Source organism: Vombatus ursinus, unplaced genomic scaffold (assembly GCF_900497805.2).
Source record: "Vombatus ursinus unplaced genomic scaffold, bare-nosed wombat genome assembly UNPS02014833.1, whole genome shotgun sequence".
In the NCBI taxonomy this organism is placed as follows: domain Eukaryota; kingdom Metazoa; phylum Chordata; class Mammalia; order Diprotodontia; family Vombatidae; genus Vombatus; species Vombatus ursinus.
In genome coordinates, this window is record NW_020954611.1 from 9,072,443 (window position 1) to 9,087,743 (window position 15,301).

Consider the following 15,301-nt stretch of genomic DNA (forward strand, 5'->3'; position numbering starts at 1 on the left):
TCGCTGTGTGACCCTGGGCAAGTCACTTAACCCTGACTGCCTCACCAAAATACAAAACAAACAAAAAAAATACGGACACAAATCAGTTTATTGTCTCTGATTTTTCCTTTGTGACGGTTTGGTTGGCTCCATTAAGAAACCAGCCTGTCACAGCTGTTGCAATTTCCAAATGAAATTTAAAAAAAAATGTTTGTGGTACAGTGTAGATGCATTACAGAATGGAACTATAGTCAAACTTATTTTTTCACAGGCCTAGTGATATCATGTGGTCTAGCTCAAAATTGGAAAATACCTATTTTATGCTCCAATTTGTTTCTAATTTCAGAGGAAAAAACAATTCCTTAGGTGTTTTGCAAAGCTGCAGATACATCTTTCATTCTTTCCTTGTTTAGATGGAGAATGATTTTAATGAAACCTACCTGGATCTATCTAACGGCTTACAACTTAAAAACGTTACTGTGGGTTGCTTGAGAATCACAATTCAGTCCATTTTCCAGTTGTCAAATTGATTTTCCTAAAGTGCAGGTCTAATCATGTTGCATCTCCATTCAATAAACTCCAGTAGCTCTCCAGTATTCCCAAGATCAAACAAAAACTCCTGTCTTGCTTTTAAAGCCCTTCATAACCTTACCTCTTCCTACCTTTGCAGTTTTCTCATGCCTGACTGTATTCCACATATTCTACAATCCAGTAACCCTGGCTTCTTTGCAGTTTCCCAAACAAAACTCTTCATTTTCACTGGCTATCCCCCCCATGTCTGGAATGCCTATCCTTCTCACTCTTGACTCTTCTTTCCTTCAGATCCCAGCTAAAAGCCCATTTCTACCAGAAATCTTCCTGCTTCCCTTCTTGGTAGTGCCTTCACTCTACAATTATCTCCTCTTTGTCTCTTACCTGTATCATTTTTTGTACAGAATTGTTGGCCTGTGCTTCCTCCACACAGAATGAGAGCTTCCTGAGGGTAGGACTTTCACTGTTCTTTGTATTTCCAGTGCTGAGAGACAGTGCCCGGTACACAGGCACTTAATAAATGTCTGTGGACTTGACTTTTCACCCTTATAACAACATTATGAAAATACCTGTGTAGGGGATTTTTTCAGCACTACCTGTATCTACACCAGAATGGGCTCCTTCACCCAATTCTACTCCTAATCCATAACAGAGCTCTTCAAATATTTGAGGGGCTATGAAGCAGATCAAGAAATGTTTTGCAGTGACATAACAATTCCATGGGCATAGTCCCTAAAACTAATGCCAATGAGTAGAAATCAAAAGAAACGTATTCTGACTGGACAGAAATGTTTTTTTTTTTTAATTAAGAATAAGAATGACTAGCATATACCACTTTAAGGTTTGTAAAGCACAAATGTTTCATTTTCTCACCAAAACAACTCTTGAAGTTTGGTGCTATTATCCCCAATTTACAACTGAGGAAACTGAGGCAAATACAGGTTAAGTGATTTGCTCAGTGATACACAACTAGTAAGTCAGGCAAAAGGTGAACTCAAACTTTCCTGATTCCGAGTCCAGCACTCTCTCTACTGTGCTACCTAGCTGATTAAAGAAATACAATTATGAATTGGGCTGCTTTGAGAACTTCCTGATCAATGAGCATGTTAAAGGAAAGGCTGGATCGGCTAGGAAGTCTATACAATAGGAGTTTTTAACCTAGGGTCTATGAACTTGGATAAGAGTAAAAATTACATCTTTATTTTCACTAACCTTTAGTTTCTTTATAATTCTGTATATTTTATGTCATGCTTTTAAAAACCTAATTCTGAGGAGGGGTCTACAGGCTTTACCAGACTGCCAAAGGGGTCCATGGACAGAGAAAAGGGTTAAGAATCCCCGCTATAGAAGAAAAAATTTCTGCACTGAATGGTATGTCAAACTAGATTCCATCTAAGTTTCTTCCAACTCTTATGTTCTCAGGCACTAGATAGCTAGAAATAGAAAGAAACTCCAAAGTTTATAAATCAGGGACTTTCCCAAGAATGAGAGTGTGAAGGAATGGGTATTAGGTAAACACAGATTCTCTGTACCCTGATTTTGCATCTCAAACCACTGTCTAAGTGAGGCTGCTGTTTCCTAGCACTTCCTGGAATGTTCCCTGCCTATTGGGGGAGAGGAGGCAGGGGAGAGCTAACTCATTTTCATTTAATACTTCATTTATGAGGACATAGGATCAAAGGTTTTAGAGCTGGAAAAGGGCTTGAGAATCCATCTAGTCCAACTCCCTTTATTTTAAAAATGAATAAATTGAGGTCTGAAGAAATTAAATAACTTGCTCAGCTTACAAGACTTTTCTCATATCCCTCAATTTTGTGGACAATACATGAAATACAGCCTTGTTCTCCAATCTATTTACTAGTATTTTAAGAGACAGGGAAGAAGGGATATTACAGGTTACAAAAAAATCTATATTCATTTATGTCCAGATACATCACAGTCTCTGCTGTACAGATTTATAGTCTCTGCCCAATCATACTCCTCACCTCTTAACCTAAGCTCTAATTCTCAGTTCTGGATATAGGCAGGCCTCTTTCCTCATGTCAGTGTCCATGTCTTGCCTTTCTTCTCTGATCTGACCATTGATTGGTTATTATAACACTAATCAGACTGGCCCTTTTATATTTTCCTACCCTGACACATCCATCTGTTCTCAGACCCAGAATACCCTAATTTACCTTTCTTATTCTGCTTCCTGTTGACTCTGAGAATAACTGCTGGATCTGGATGGGTGACATTAATCTCCCTGTTTATTTAAGGTTTACAGCTCCACCCACTTCAGGAGGCTGCAACCTAGCACTTTCTTGTTACACAATGACATCTGCAATTTCAGAGCAATTTCTATAAGTACTTGGTCATGGTTTTTGCAATTACCTTTGACATATAGGTGTGGTCATAAAAGATGAGATTGATTTTCTCTCATTTTATAATCATATGTACCATATATTTGAAACACAATTCTAAGAACAAAGGGGGCATTTTTTTTTAACAATAGAGACAGAGTTTTACAAAGGGACACTAGTAGGGAAGAGACTAACATAACTAAAATAATTTTTCACATTAGCTGTGTTTTGTAGAAAAAGCTGGGAATTATGACACAAATACCAAGCCAGTTTTTTTAGGGAGGCTCCTGCCTTCTGGAACTCTGGCTTAAAAACATACTCGGCTAGAATGCTGCCTGACAAAGTCCAATCGTCCACAACCCCCACCCCCTTTGGATGCTGGGCCATGCCCTATATTGGTCACTGATCGTTGCAGACAAAAACAGAAGCGAAGTCCAAGAGTAGTCAATCAGAAACTTGGAAACCTTATAAACATGTAAAGACCTTTTCCATCCCAAGACAGAAACGAGAAGGAAAAAAAGGCAGAAAGTGGAGGTATTGATGAACAAACTAGAATTTTGTTGTTACTGTTGTTCAATTAAATTTCAAGGATAAGATAAACTGCCTTATCACAGAATCACTAGATCATAGATTTCAAGCTAGAGGTACCCTTAGTGGTCACCTAATAATAATAGTTAGCATTTATATAGCACTTTAAGGCTTACAAAGTGCTTTACATATGTTTTCTCATTTGCTTCTTAAGACAATCTGGTGAAATAGGTGCTAACTAAATCTAAGGTTAATCCAAATCCGTCATTTTAAAGATGAAGAAAACCAGGACTGAGAAGTTAAATGACTTGCCCAGGTTCACCAGAGTTGGAAGAAACCCTAAATAATATCCAGTACAACCCCTCATTTCACAGATGATGAAGCTAAGCCAATAAAACAGCAAATAATTTTTGCACTAAAAAAGGGGAAAACTAGCATAAAGATAAATGAGCTTTCTATGCTGTTTTTTTCCACTTAATGATTTCTAAGACAATATCTTAGATAAGTGAACTCTAAAGCAGGCTCTCTTAAATGTCTTTTCTTTCACAAACACTGGGAAACAGTATTTTAGGAATCCTAGTGCCAGTCTTGTTCAACCTATTCATTTTACAAATAATTAGTTGTAAGCTAAGTATCTTAATTTAATAGAAATTTCCCTCTGGATGTGGAATATTTGATTTAAAATAGGTGACATTTATATAGTACTTTAAGGTTTGCAAAGCACTTGACATATATTATTAATATTTAACTTAATTCAAGTGACCTCAGAATTTCTCTCTCTCTCTCACCTGCTTCATTTCTGGGGCAGGGTTGGTTCTCCTCAGGCAAACTAGTGTACTCCACCCCCCAGTGCTCACTATAGTAATATGTCAAACTTAATGAGCATACCTTTTATTCCATCATACCTCAGGATTCCTGATCCCAAGAGATCCCCAGCCTGGGCCTCCCCTATGGTAGTTGGGATTATTACAGGCATGTGCCATTACTCCTAGAAGAACTTATTTCTTTAGAAAGTGAAATATACATTGCTCTTTAAAAAAAAATAGCCATATTTTAAATGACTAAAGTTGGGATGAGGGGGAAATTAGCTGCAGAGACTACAAGTAATCTTCACGATACAGGGATAGCTCTGAGGTTCTCTCATGCACAGTTGACCCTACTTCCACAAGGCACCCTCTCTGATTTTTAACCTCTAACTCCTCTTGAGAAAAACTGATTCTTTTTTAAAGTTTCATATAAATATTTTATTACAAAAGGAATTATGCTAAGACTATATGGCTAAAGACTAAAAAAGAATTTCTAGGTCCATAAAATATAAGTTAGTATAAGCTCCTAGGTAATTGTTATAAATACTGAATACTCATCATATGAACTGCCAAAATGGAATGTTTAGTATATATCACTCAAATCTATAAAAATAATTATAATAATTGATCCTTCTAAAAAGTCATCCTGGCAAGTTCATCCTATAACAAATGCTAAAAGGACCTCTATTCTCAGAGCCATACATAGTACAGATTTAAATCAAAGCAAAATTCTGCACAGAAACTAGGCTCCAACTAGCATTTTTTTTTGGATATATGAACATATGAAATCAATTAAAACCACAGTGTCATACAGCTGAAAGAAGCCTCAGAGATTATTTACTCTAAGCACCTCAATTGAAGAAACAGGGCCAGAAAGGAGCCACAAAAAGACTAAAAAGTAAAAGACATGACTCAAAGCCAGGTTATTTGACTCCAAATCTAGCACTTTAAAAGTCTGATGTTAAGTTTTAAGCTTTCAGCTCAAAAACCCAAAATTTCACAAGAAAACTGACCAACTGAAGCACTGAAATGAAAAGGTTATTTGTCCATGGATTACACAAACTATCTAAAGACCAAATCAAAATTAGAACTTAGATCTCCTAAGTTTTAATTCAGTATTCTTTCCACTACACTATGCTTTCTCCTTCTTTAAATCCAATTTGGAAAGAGCTGGTAATAACACTTATGTCCAACAATTGGAGCATGACTGAACAAACAGTAGGATATGAATATAATACAATGTTATCACATCATAAAGAATAACAGAAGAATTCAGAGAAACATGTGAAGACTTGCATGAAGTAATAACACAAAATGAAGACTGCAGAGCCAAAACAGTGTAAATAAACCCAACACTGAAAGGCAACACAACTATGGTCAAATACAAGTCAATGTTCAAATTTAACAGAAAAAAAAGGATGCACTCTTTTAACAACTAATGAATTATTTAAGGATGGGGTAGACTGAAGTTGTACTTTATATGAGGGAGGTTATTTTGAACTGCCTGGTGTGTCAAAACAAAAAGTATCAATAATTTTTTAAAATCAAGTTAGGTCAGTTTTTTTTTTTCAAGATGACTTAGATTTCATGTAATTTGAGACTTTTAAGAACCTTAGATATCTTAAAGAGCCCAACCTTCGACATCTTTATTTCACAATACTATTCTGGAACCCAAGAAAATCAGAAAGTGACTAAGCTACCAATTGTAACTGGAATTCCTAGGTAATAACTAGTTATGAGGGCTCAAAAATCCTGAACTTGCTCAAGGTCATAAATTACTGAGTTCCCTTTCCTGAGTCAGAACAGTGCCTACTGGATTTCTCTTATCAGAAGCTCATTCGTTTCAACATTTTAAGTTATGGTAGGATGGTCACTCCCTTTAATTCTGACACTCAATGACAATACTGACCAGAAGAAAGAGACTGACTGATCCACTGAGGAAAGAGAACTGCAACAGGAAAATGTGGATGTTGGGCCTTGAGTCTTATGGCATAATTTTACTTTTATTAAAAAAGTTGGCAAAGAGGCACTAACAACTTGCTAATTTTTACCACATCCTTCTAATCTTCTACATATATAATCCTAATTATTACACTTTACTTCTTCCCAAAACTAGGCAACACAACTGCTAACATTTTTTAGTCTTTTGGTACAACAACAAAAAAACAACCTGTGATGACTGTGTTTACTAAGTATCAATACTATAAATTTTAAAAAATAGTCTTTAAGGGACTTTTTACTACAGACTGGTGTATTTAAGCCACTCCCCCAAAATGAAATTGTTTTTATTAATAATAACTATCATTTATATAGCACCTACTACGTGCTAAACACTTTACAAATATTCTTTCACTTGATCCTCACATACCTATGAGGTAGGTACTATTATTATCGTCCCTGTTTTACAGTGGAGAAAACTAAAGCAAACAGAGGTTAAGTGACTTGCCACCCAGGGTCACACAGCTAGTTAAGTATCTGAGGCTGGATCTGAACTCAGGCCTTCCTGACTACAGGCCCAGTTCTCTATATACTGCATCATCTAACTTCCTCTTTTAAAGGAAAAAATACATACACATTTAAGGAAAAACAACACCAATTTTAAGAAGCAATATGGTATACCACAGACTTGGGAATTGGGGGGGATGAAGGATTATACAATTTATATCTCTGAATATAATAATTTCAAACGATTTGTGATTTCATTAATGTAGGTACTCCCTCCACTTTGCAAACCAAAACCTACCCTTTCATCCTCATCAATTCTGGTCCATGTTCTCTAATAAATATCCCATACAGAATCTATGTTCTGGATGCCTTTCTTTATGTCACAAGATCATAGATTTAGAGCTAGAAGGACCTTCTTCATTTTGCAGATTAGAAAACTGAGGCTCAGAGAAGTTAACTTGCTCAAGGTCACAAAAGTAGCAAAAGGCAACAAATAGGATTGGAACTCTGGTTCTGTGATTCTAAATCTTATCATACTATCTCCTTTTAACATTTCACATATACCAGTGTAATTCCTTAAACTGCCCTTCTGTAAACTGATCATTTTGGGAGTAGGGTGGATGGGGATGGGAATGGAAAAGGGAAACCAGACCTAGGATTTCATTCCTATGAGGAACCTCAGATGAATGAACTCCCTATACCAAAGTAGGTGGGCACCAGCTCTACAACTTCTGAGTCTGAGAGTTGCTTGGAGCCTGAGATGTTAACTAACTGGTTCAGGTAAAACGTCAGTGAACGTCAATGTCAGGTCTTCCCAGACAAAGGCTAACCCTGTGGAACTGATAGTCCAGTTGGAGGCAATACAGGAAAAAGAAAAAAAGCATGTCAGTCCTGCCGGCATGGAGACAAATAACACACAACAGTCTATGATTAAGTTCAAATAATTCAGTTAGTCATCTAGCATTTGTTTATTATGTGCAAGGCACTGTGCTAACCAAACAAACAAGCATTATTAAGAATTACTAAGTTCAGTTGATCATTAGAATCTGACCTGCCAATATGCCTGGGCAGGGCATTTGACCTCCCTAACCCTTGTACTTGATTTGTCAAATGGGAAAAATCCTTTTAACTATCAACCTCACAGAACTGCTGGGAGGAACTATCTAAATCTTAACTTGCTCTAAAATTCAAGTTGCAAGTTAAGAAACTGATAAAAGGGAATTTGGGCAAGGGCACACCCAAGTAACCTTCATAAACTTAGTCTACCTTGAAATCCTGATATCTCCTAATTTCTCTCCTCCTCAAGGGAATCTAAACCTGGAAGAATTAAGCATTAAACTACTATTTTAAGATGCATCCAAATTTCTAATTTTGAAACCTGAAGGCATTTTCACTGGTGGTCCCACAAGCCTAGAATGCCCTCCTTTTCTTTTTTTTTTTTAACTTTTTTCCTTTTTATTGATGCTCTTTCCCTTTATTTTTAGTTTTCAACATTCACTTCCATAAGCTTTTGAGTTTTTAATTTTTTCTCCCTCCCCTCTCCACCTCCCTCCCCAAGAAGGTGTGCAATCTGATATAGGCTCTACATATATGTTCCTACTAAACATATTTTCATACTAGTCATGTTGTAAAGAAGAATTAGAACCAATAGGAGGAACCACAAGAAAGAAGAAACAAAACAGAAGAAAAAAAAAGGGAGAGAGAGAGAGCTAACAGTATGCTTCGATCTGCATTCAAATTCCATAGTTCTTTCTCTGGATTTGGACAGCATTTTCCGCCATGAGTCTTTTGGAGTTGTCTTAGATCCTTGCATTGCTGAGAAGAGTTGAGTCTATCAAAGTTAGTCATCACACAATGTGGCTGTTACTGTGTACAACATTCTCCTTGTTCTGCTGACTTCACTCAGCATCAATCCATACAAGCCTTTCCAGCTTTTTCTGAAGTCCACTTGCTCATCATTTCTTATAGCACAATAGTATTACATTACATTCATATACCACAACTTGTTCAGCCATTCCCCAATTGATGGGCATCCCCTCAATTTCCAATTCTTTGCCACCACAGAAAGAGCTGCTATAAATATTTTTGTACATGTGGGTCCTTTTCCCATTTTTATGATCTCTTTTGGATACAGCCCTAGAAGTACTATTGCTGGGTCAAAGAGTATGCACATTTTTATAGCCCTTTAGGCATAGTTCCAAATTGCTCTCCAAAATGGTTGGATCAATTTACAGCTTCACCAACAATGCATTAATGTTCCAATTTTCCCACATCTTCTCTAACATTTATCATTTTCTTGTTTTGTCATGTTAGCCAATCTGATAGGTGTAATGTGGTACCTCAGAGTTGTTTTGATTTGCATTTCTCTAATCAATAGTAATTTAGAAATGCTCTCCCTTTTCATCCATGTCTCCTGGTTTCCTTCCAGTTCCAGCTAAAATCTAACCTTCTACAAGAAGCTTTTCTGGATCCCCCTTAATTCTAGTGCCTTCCCTCTGTTGATTATCTCCAATTTATCCTGCATATATCTTATTTGTACCTAGTTGTTTGCATGTTTTCTCCTGCTTCATTAAACTGAGTTCCTTGAGAGCAGGGACTGTCTTTTGCCTTTGTAGACATATAGACAGATAGATATAGATATAGATGGATAGATACACACACACACATATATTTATGTATATGTGTGTGTATATAATGTATATATGTGCATGTGTGTGTGTGTGTGTGTGTGTGTATGTATTTAGTTCAGTGCCTAGCACACAAAATGCTTTCAATAAATGTTTGCTGACTGACTGAGACTAGTGGGTACATCTTAGAAGTCCCAGGTGTTTTACAAACCTTAGTTCATGTGCCATTGGAAAGTACTTGTCAAATGACCACTAACATTTCTCCCTGCTAGATCTGGACTGTGCTTACAATCACAATTTGGTTTATTCTAATACTCTTTTCTCACCCTAAAGATGCGACCTAAAGCTCAGACTCCTCAGTGTCCCACAGTGATTAATAAAATAGGATTGCTATCACCTTGAGTAAAACACAGATGGGAACCTCTACATAAAGTATGTTATAAAATCCCAAATCAGCTATCCACAAAAACCATCTTAAAGATAAGGCTCATTGGCCTCTTTCACTCCTATTTTAGGCATTTGGGATTGAGCCCTGGGATATGAAGAATTCTACATTCTGAACTTCACTTCTTCCATTAATACTATGTACAGCAGTGTCCTCAAATTCAAATAGAATCATCCTTGAAGACACTTATTGGCTTAGAAAACCACAAATTAACATTATCTATGTTGTATTATATTTTTATTTATTTTATTAAACATTTCCCAATGACATTTTAACCTGATTCCTATAAGAGTAAGTTTTGGGAGTGGCCCCCTGTGGCCCCAGAGCTCCAAGTATGACACCTCTAATGGAGAGTAAAAGGCAACTATTTGCTCCTTCCAAGCACAAGCCATTCCCAGCATCTCACTCTTTCAACCCATGAAGATATATATCAAAGAATTATAAATTTAGAGTTGGAAGAGACATTAGGAGTTATGGAATAGTTCAACACTCTCATTTTACAGATAAAGAAACTGAGGCCCAGAGACACTGAGTGAGTTGCCCAGGGACACAGCTACTAGGTATCTGAGGTGGAATTTGAACCGATAGCTTCCTAACTTAAGTCTGAAACCTGTCCACCCTACCAGAAAGAGAAAAGATACAATAAACTTCAAAATTTGAAACTCAAACATATTTGTTGCTGGTCTGTCATTTTTTAGTCATGTCTGACTCTTTGTGAGCCCATGTGGTGTTTTCTTGGCAGAGATACTGGAGTGGTTTGCCATTTCCTTTTCCGGCTCATTTTACAGATGAGGAAACTGAGGCAAAGTTAAGTGACTTACCCATGATCACACAGCTATTAAGTGTTTTAAGGACAGATTTGAACTCAGGAAGAGGAGTCTTCCTGACTTCAGGCCTGGCACTCTATTAACTGCCCCACTTAGCTGTTCTTAAGCATTAAGTTTTATGAAATACACTTATGTAACCAATCTCTTGATATGGTAGACAAAAGATAAACTGCCAAAATGTCAGTCAGCAAAGGTAAGAAGAAAATGGAGATCTCTCTCTCTCTCTCTCTCACACACACACCCCCTCTTCATCTTGCTCTTTAACCCTTGCAGAACTGCCAAAATACTTCCAAAGTACAGCCTCACTCACAAAAAAAAGGAAACCTGAAAATTTTAACTTAAAGAATCTGAATACCAAATATTTTATAGTTGCAATTTTCATGTAAGAAAACAGATAAAGAATGCTAGGTTGACTTTTCAGAGTAATCTGAACATTTACAGTAACATTTAAATTTAAGTACAATGTAATTTTACCATGAACAAAGAATACGTTACCAAAAGGGAAAGAAGTGTGCACTGCTACAATGAGGTGACTAAAGAACAACATGTGCTTTGTAAAAAATCTAACTAAATTTTTTAATCTGCTGACTGATAACGCACTAAACATTGTTCAAGCAGCCATGGAGAAAAAATAAAAATGTACTCTCTTCTTTCATAACTTTAAAAAAAATGATAAAAGGATCTGTTGCAGCATCTGCAGATACGATGAGCATAAAAAACTCACCTCAGAGTTGCAAAATCAAGTTCTAAAGATTTTTCCTCTCATTAATATTTATCATGAGAACATATTATGTGCAAAGTGCTGTGTGTACTGCCCATACAGAAATAAAGTATAAGATATGGTCTCTCCCTCAATAAATCTCTGGCGTAGTTGTAGAGATGTAACATTAATACATGAAGAGTAAAAGAATAAAAGATGCCACATGGCAATTCAATATTACTTGCCAAGTGACTTGTACAAACACCAAAGCTCTAGAGCAGTACATGGGTTGGAGATGTCAAAACAGACTGACAAAAAATAACAGGAAAATCTTCATGTAAGTGCCCTCCAGACTCCTCCTATCCACTTCAATAACTCTTCCACAATGTTACCAGATGAATTTTCCAAAAATACCATTCTTTCCGAACCATTTCCACGTCCCACAACCTTCATAGTTGCCTCTAAGATAAAGAACAAACTGTCCTGCTAAGCATTTAAGCTCTTCATTTTCTTGATCCAACTACTTCTGCACAAGAAGCAAGGGCTTTTAAATCCTTCACAATATTCATTACACTCCCACTATATACTTACTATTGCACGGTCCAGCCAAACTGATCCTCACACACAATAAACTCTTCATATCTCCAGTTTCCTCACCTATGCATTAGCTGTCCCCCATGCCAATAACATATTTCTTTCTCACCTCCACCTCTTAGAATCTCCAAAACTATGCTCAAATGCTATCTTCTCTACTGGTGGTGTGACACTCGGATAGAAATGGGGGCCACTAAACAATATGTAAGAATCCCTGCTGACTGCATATTGACTTACTTTTAAAATACAATATTATCTATATTTTATTGTATTCTTATTTATTTTATTAAATATTTCCTAATTACATTTTAATGTGGGCTACAGGCCTAGTGTTTGACACCTCTGTTCTACATAAAGCCTTTTCTGAACTCTCTCAACTACACGACCTCCCCCTATAAACTTACCTTGTATTTTATTTTGTACCTATTTATATATGTACATCTTATCTCCGAAGATAAAAGATTATGAGAGCAGAGGCTTGTTCAAGGTCTTTGTATCCACAGAGACTAGAACAGTTATCTGGAACATAATAGAGACTTAATATATGCTTGTTGAATGAATAACTTCACTCGAGGAACACTGTCTAGTCTCCCAATGACATTCCATACTAGTAAAACCCTTCTCCATTTGTCTGAATCCCACTTTTCTTTCACTTAAAGGGCAAACTCAAATCCCACTTCTTTCTTGATGCCTCCCGACCATTTCTGAAATCCTGCAGTGCTTAACTGGCTTATTACTCCCTGGCATCAATGTTGCCTTAATCATTTTGTCATCTTCTCCCCATCACCAAGCAAAGTAAGTCTTACGCTTGTCCGTAATTTCTCACAGAGCTTAAGTACGATGTTTTGCACTCAGGGTCATGTGACAGTAAGATCTTAGAGCTGGAAGAGTCCTTAAAAGACTCCAGTCCAAAGCCCACATTTTACAAATGAGGATAATGAAGCCTGGAGAGACTGAGTGATTTGCCCACATATCAAGCACAGAAGTGGTACATAAACCCACACTCTCTGACCCCAGATCCAGTGCTCCTTTCCACACTGTATACACTATTCACTACCTCCCCACAGTAGGTGTATGATAATTGATGAAATCCTGGAGAACGCGTCTTACACAAATGCAGAAGCCTACCTATGTTTTCCAACAGCTGTTGGTGAAACACTTAATGCTCTAAGGTGTCTATAAAGAACCACCAAAAAAACCCACAACTTTTTGGTATAATATGATGGACAATAGCAAAACCCAAGACCACCTTCTATTCCCAACAGAGCACGCTGTTCCTGGGTGACTCAAACCCTCCCACTCCTCCTCCGCAAACTGGGGAGGGCTTGGGGATGCCCTTTAAGGGCTCTTCCAGACCAGAAAGCCTACAAGACTACGGAGCGAACCGGGAGTCAGGAGTTGGGGAAGGCAAAGGTCCGGCGAAGCCGCGAAGGAGCGGCGCGGGCGGAGCGCCGGGCGCCTGGCCGGCCTCGCTGGTCCTCCTGGCCCCGGCCCAGCCGCAGCTGCTGCAGCTCCGGCCGCTCCTGCTCCTCCTCCTCTCGCTCCTGCTCCTCCTCCTCCTCCTCCTCCTGCTCCTCCTCCCTACCTGCTCTGCTCAGGTTCTCTTCCCCTGGGAAAAGTCAGATTCCGTCAGTGGAGGCTTTTCTTCCCGCGGCCGGACCCGGTCCCACCGGGGGGCATAACTTGGCCCGACCCCCGCCACCCCGGTCGCCGCACTTTGCTGCCCGCCACAGCGCGGCACTTCTCGGCCTCCCCTCACCGGCCTTGTGACATAGTCCCCGCGGCGACCCTAGGTCACACAGGCGGCGGATCCGTGCCCTCCACTCTGCCCAGCCCGGCAGGGCCCTCCCAGGCTCGCCCTGCCCGCTGCCCTCCCGCCAGGCCCGGGCTCCTCGGGTTTGCCCCGGGCCGGGCGCCCGAGAAGGACTGCGGCCGGCCGGCCGCCTCGGGAGCCCGGGGGCCAAGCGGCGGGAGCCGCGGGGTGGGGGCTGCGGAATCTCCCCGGGAGCTGCAGCCCCAGACCCCAGCCGGCCTCCCCCGCGGGCCCCGGCGCTGCGGTCCCGCCGGGCCGCCCACTTACCCTGAAAGATGCTCCCCGCAGAGGCGAGCTGTAAGGACAGGGAGGAAGGTCGTGCCGAGCGCGGGGTGCAGCAGCCGCCACGCTAGTCCGTACCGCATACCCCAGCTCCACCGCCAGGAGCACTGGAAACGCTTCCTCGTTGCGCCCGGAGCTGGCCCAGCCCACTGAGCATGCTCAGTCGGGCAGCTCGCGCCACCCCTCCCCCCCACTCCGCCCCGGGCCAGGCGCGAGCGCGGCGGAGGAGGCGGCAGCGGCGGAGGGGGAGGAGGAGAAGCTCAGCCGTAACCCCGAGGGGCGCGGCGCGGCTGCGGGGGGGGGGACGGGGGAAGGGGCGCGAGCGAGCGAGTCAGCCGGTCGGGCTCGGCGGGGAGGCGCACGGTAGGGTCCGTTCTGTCTCAGGGGTTGCTGAGGAACAGGCGGAACCCAGCGGAGGGAGGGCTCGGGGGCAGACGCGGGTTATTTGCGGGACAGCAGCTGATGGACACTCTCAAACAAGCAGAATGTGTATTTGCAGAGACGCTCCCATTGGCTGGTGTGGACCCACCGCGGTGAAGGTGTTGGATTGGGGAGCGGTCGACATCCGCGCTGAAAACCAATCACCAGGTTTGGTCCCGCATGCGGGCTGTCCCAATTAGTCCGCGGTTGTCAACCCAGGTAGCAGCCCACTGGCTCCCTCTAGGGTGGAAGGGGGTGCGAGGGCTGGCTGTAAGAGTACTCAGCAGGTGCTGGGTTCCTTCAGCCAAACATTAAGTGCCTGATTTGGGTTTGAGGCACGGTCCTTAAGAAAGACATCTAGCCCATAATCCCCAAGATACCCAGCCAGGCTTCAGCGATGAAAATTTACATTCCTTGCCTGCAGGGCAGGCACCTGCAGGTAAGGGTATGATACCCTGTGTGGACAGAGGGAGAGGAAGGAGCGAGCTACATTGCCCAACTGGAACTAGCCAGTTGGGTCCCCAGTGGGGCAGCTTCTGCTGCTCACAGATTGATGTTTGTCTGTCATTCTCGACCCAAATTACTCTGGCTCTCATTGAATGGCCAATAATAGGTCCCAGCCCAAGCCTCACTCTGTCCTTGTTTGGGCCCTGATGGCTCAGAATGAGTGTAAATGGTAATTGTTTCTCTTTTGGCCAGAAACCCTGAGGGTCTTCACCTCCCAGGATGATTTTTTTTTTTTGGACTAGATAAAAGAGGCCATTCTTTGCCTCATTTCTTATCTACCCTTGATCACAGAATGGACATTGTCTCAGTCAAACCTAGGAAAGAACTTAGCTTAAAAAGGTCAAGGTCTCCCACTCCATCTGGGGCCATCTTCAGTTGTCCTGATCTATAGCTGGCTGTTTCCCTGGGTAAAGAAGGGAGCTCCTTGAAGAGAGAGTCAGATGGCTCCAGAGGAG

The 15,301-nt window shown here is 40.8% G+C and overlaps 1 protein-coding gene across 1 annotated transcript in view; it reads right to left on the reverse strand.

The window, feature by feature from the left end:
- The window catches only part of IDE (insulin degrading enzyme), a 111,235-nt gene extending 97,202 nt beyond the window's left edge, over window positions 1–14,033 (reverse strand). The window contains exon 1 of the mRNA XM_027839809.1: window positions 13,905–14,033. Within this exon, the coding sequence (XP_027695610.1) occupies window positions 13,905–14,002 (98 nt within the window). The 5' untranslated portion in view covers window positions 14,003–14,033. The remainder of the gene's footprint in view (window positions 1–13,904) is intronic.
- Window positions 14,034–15,301: the final 1,268 nt, after the last annotated feature.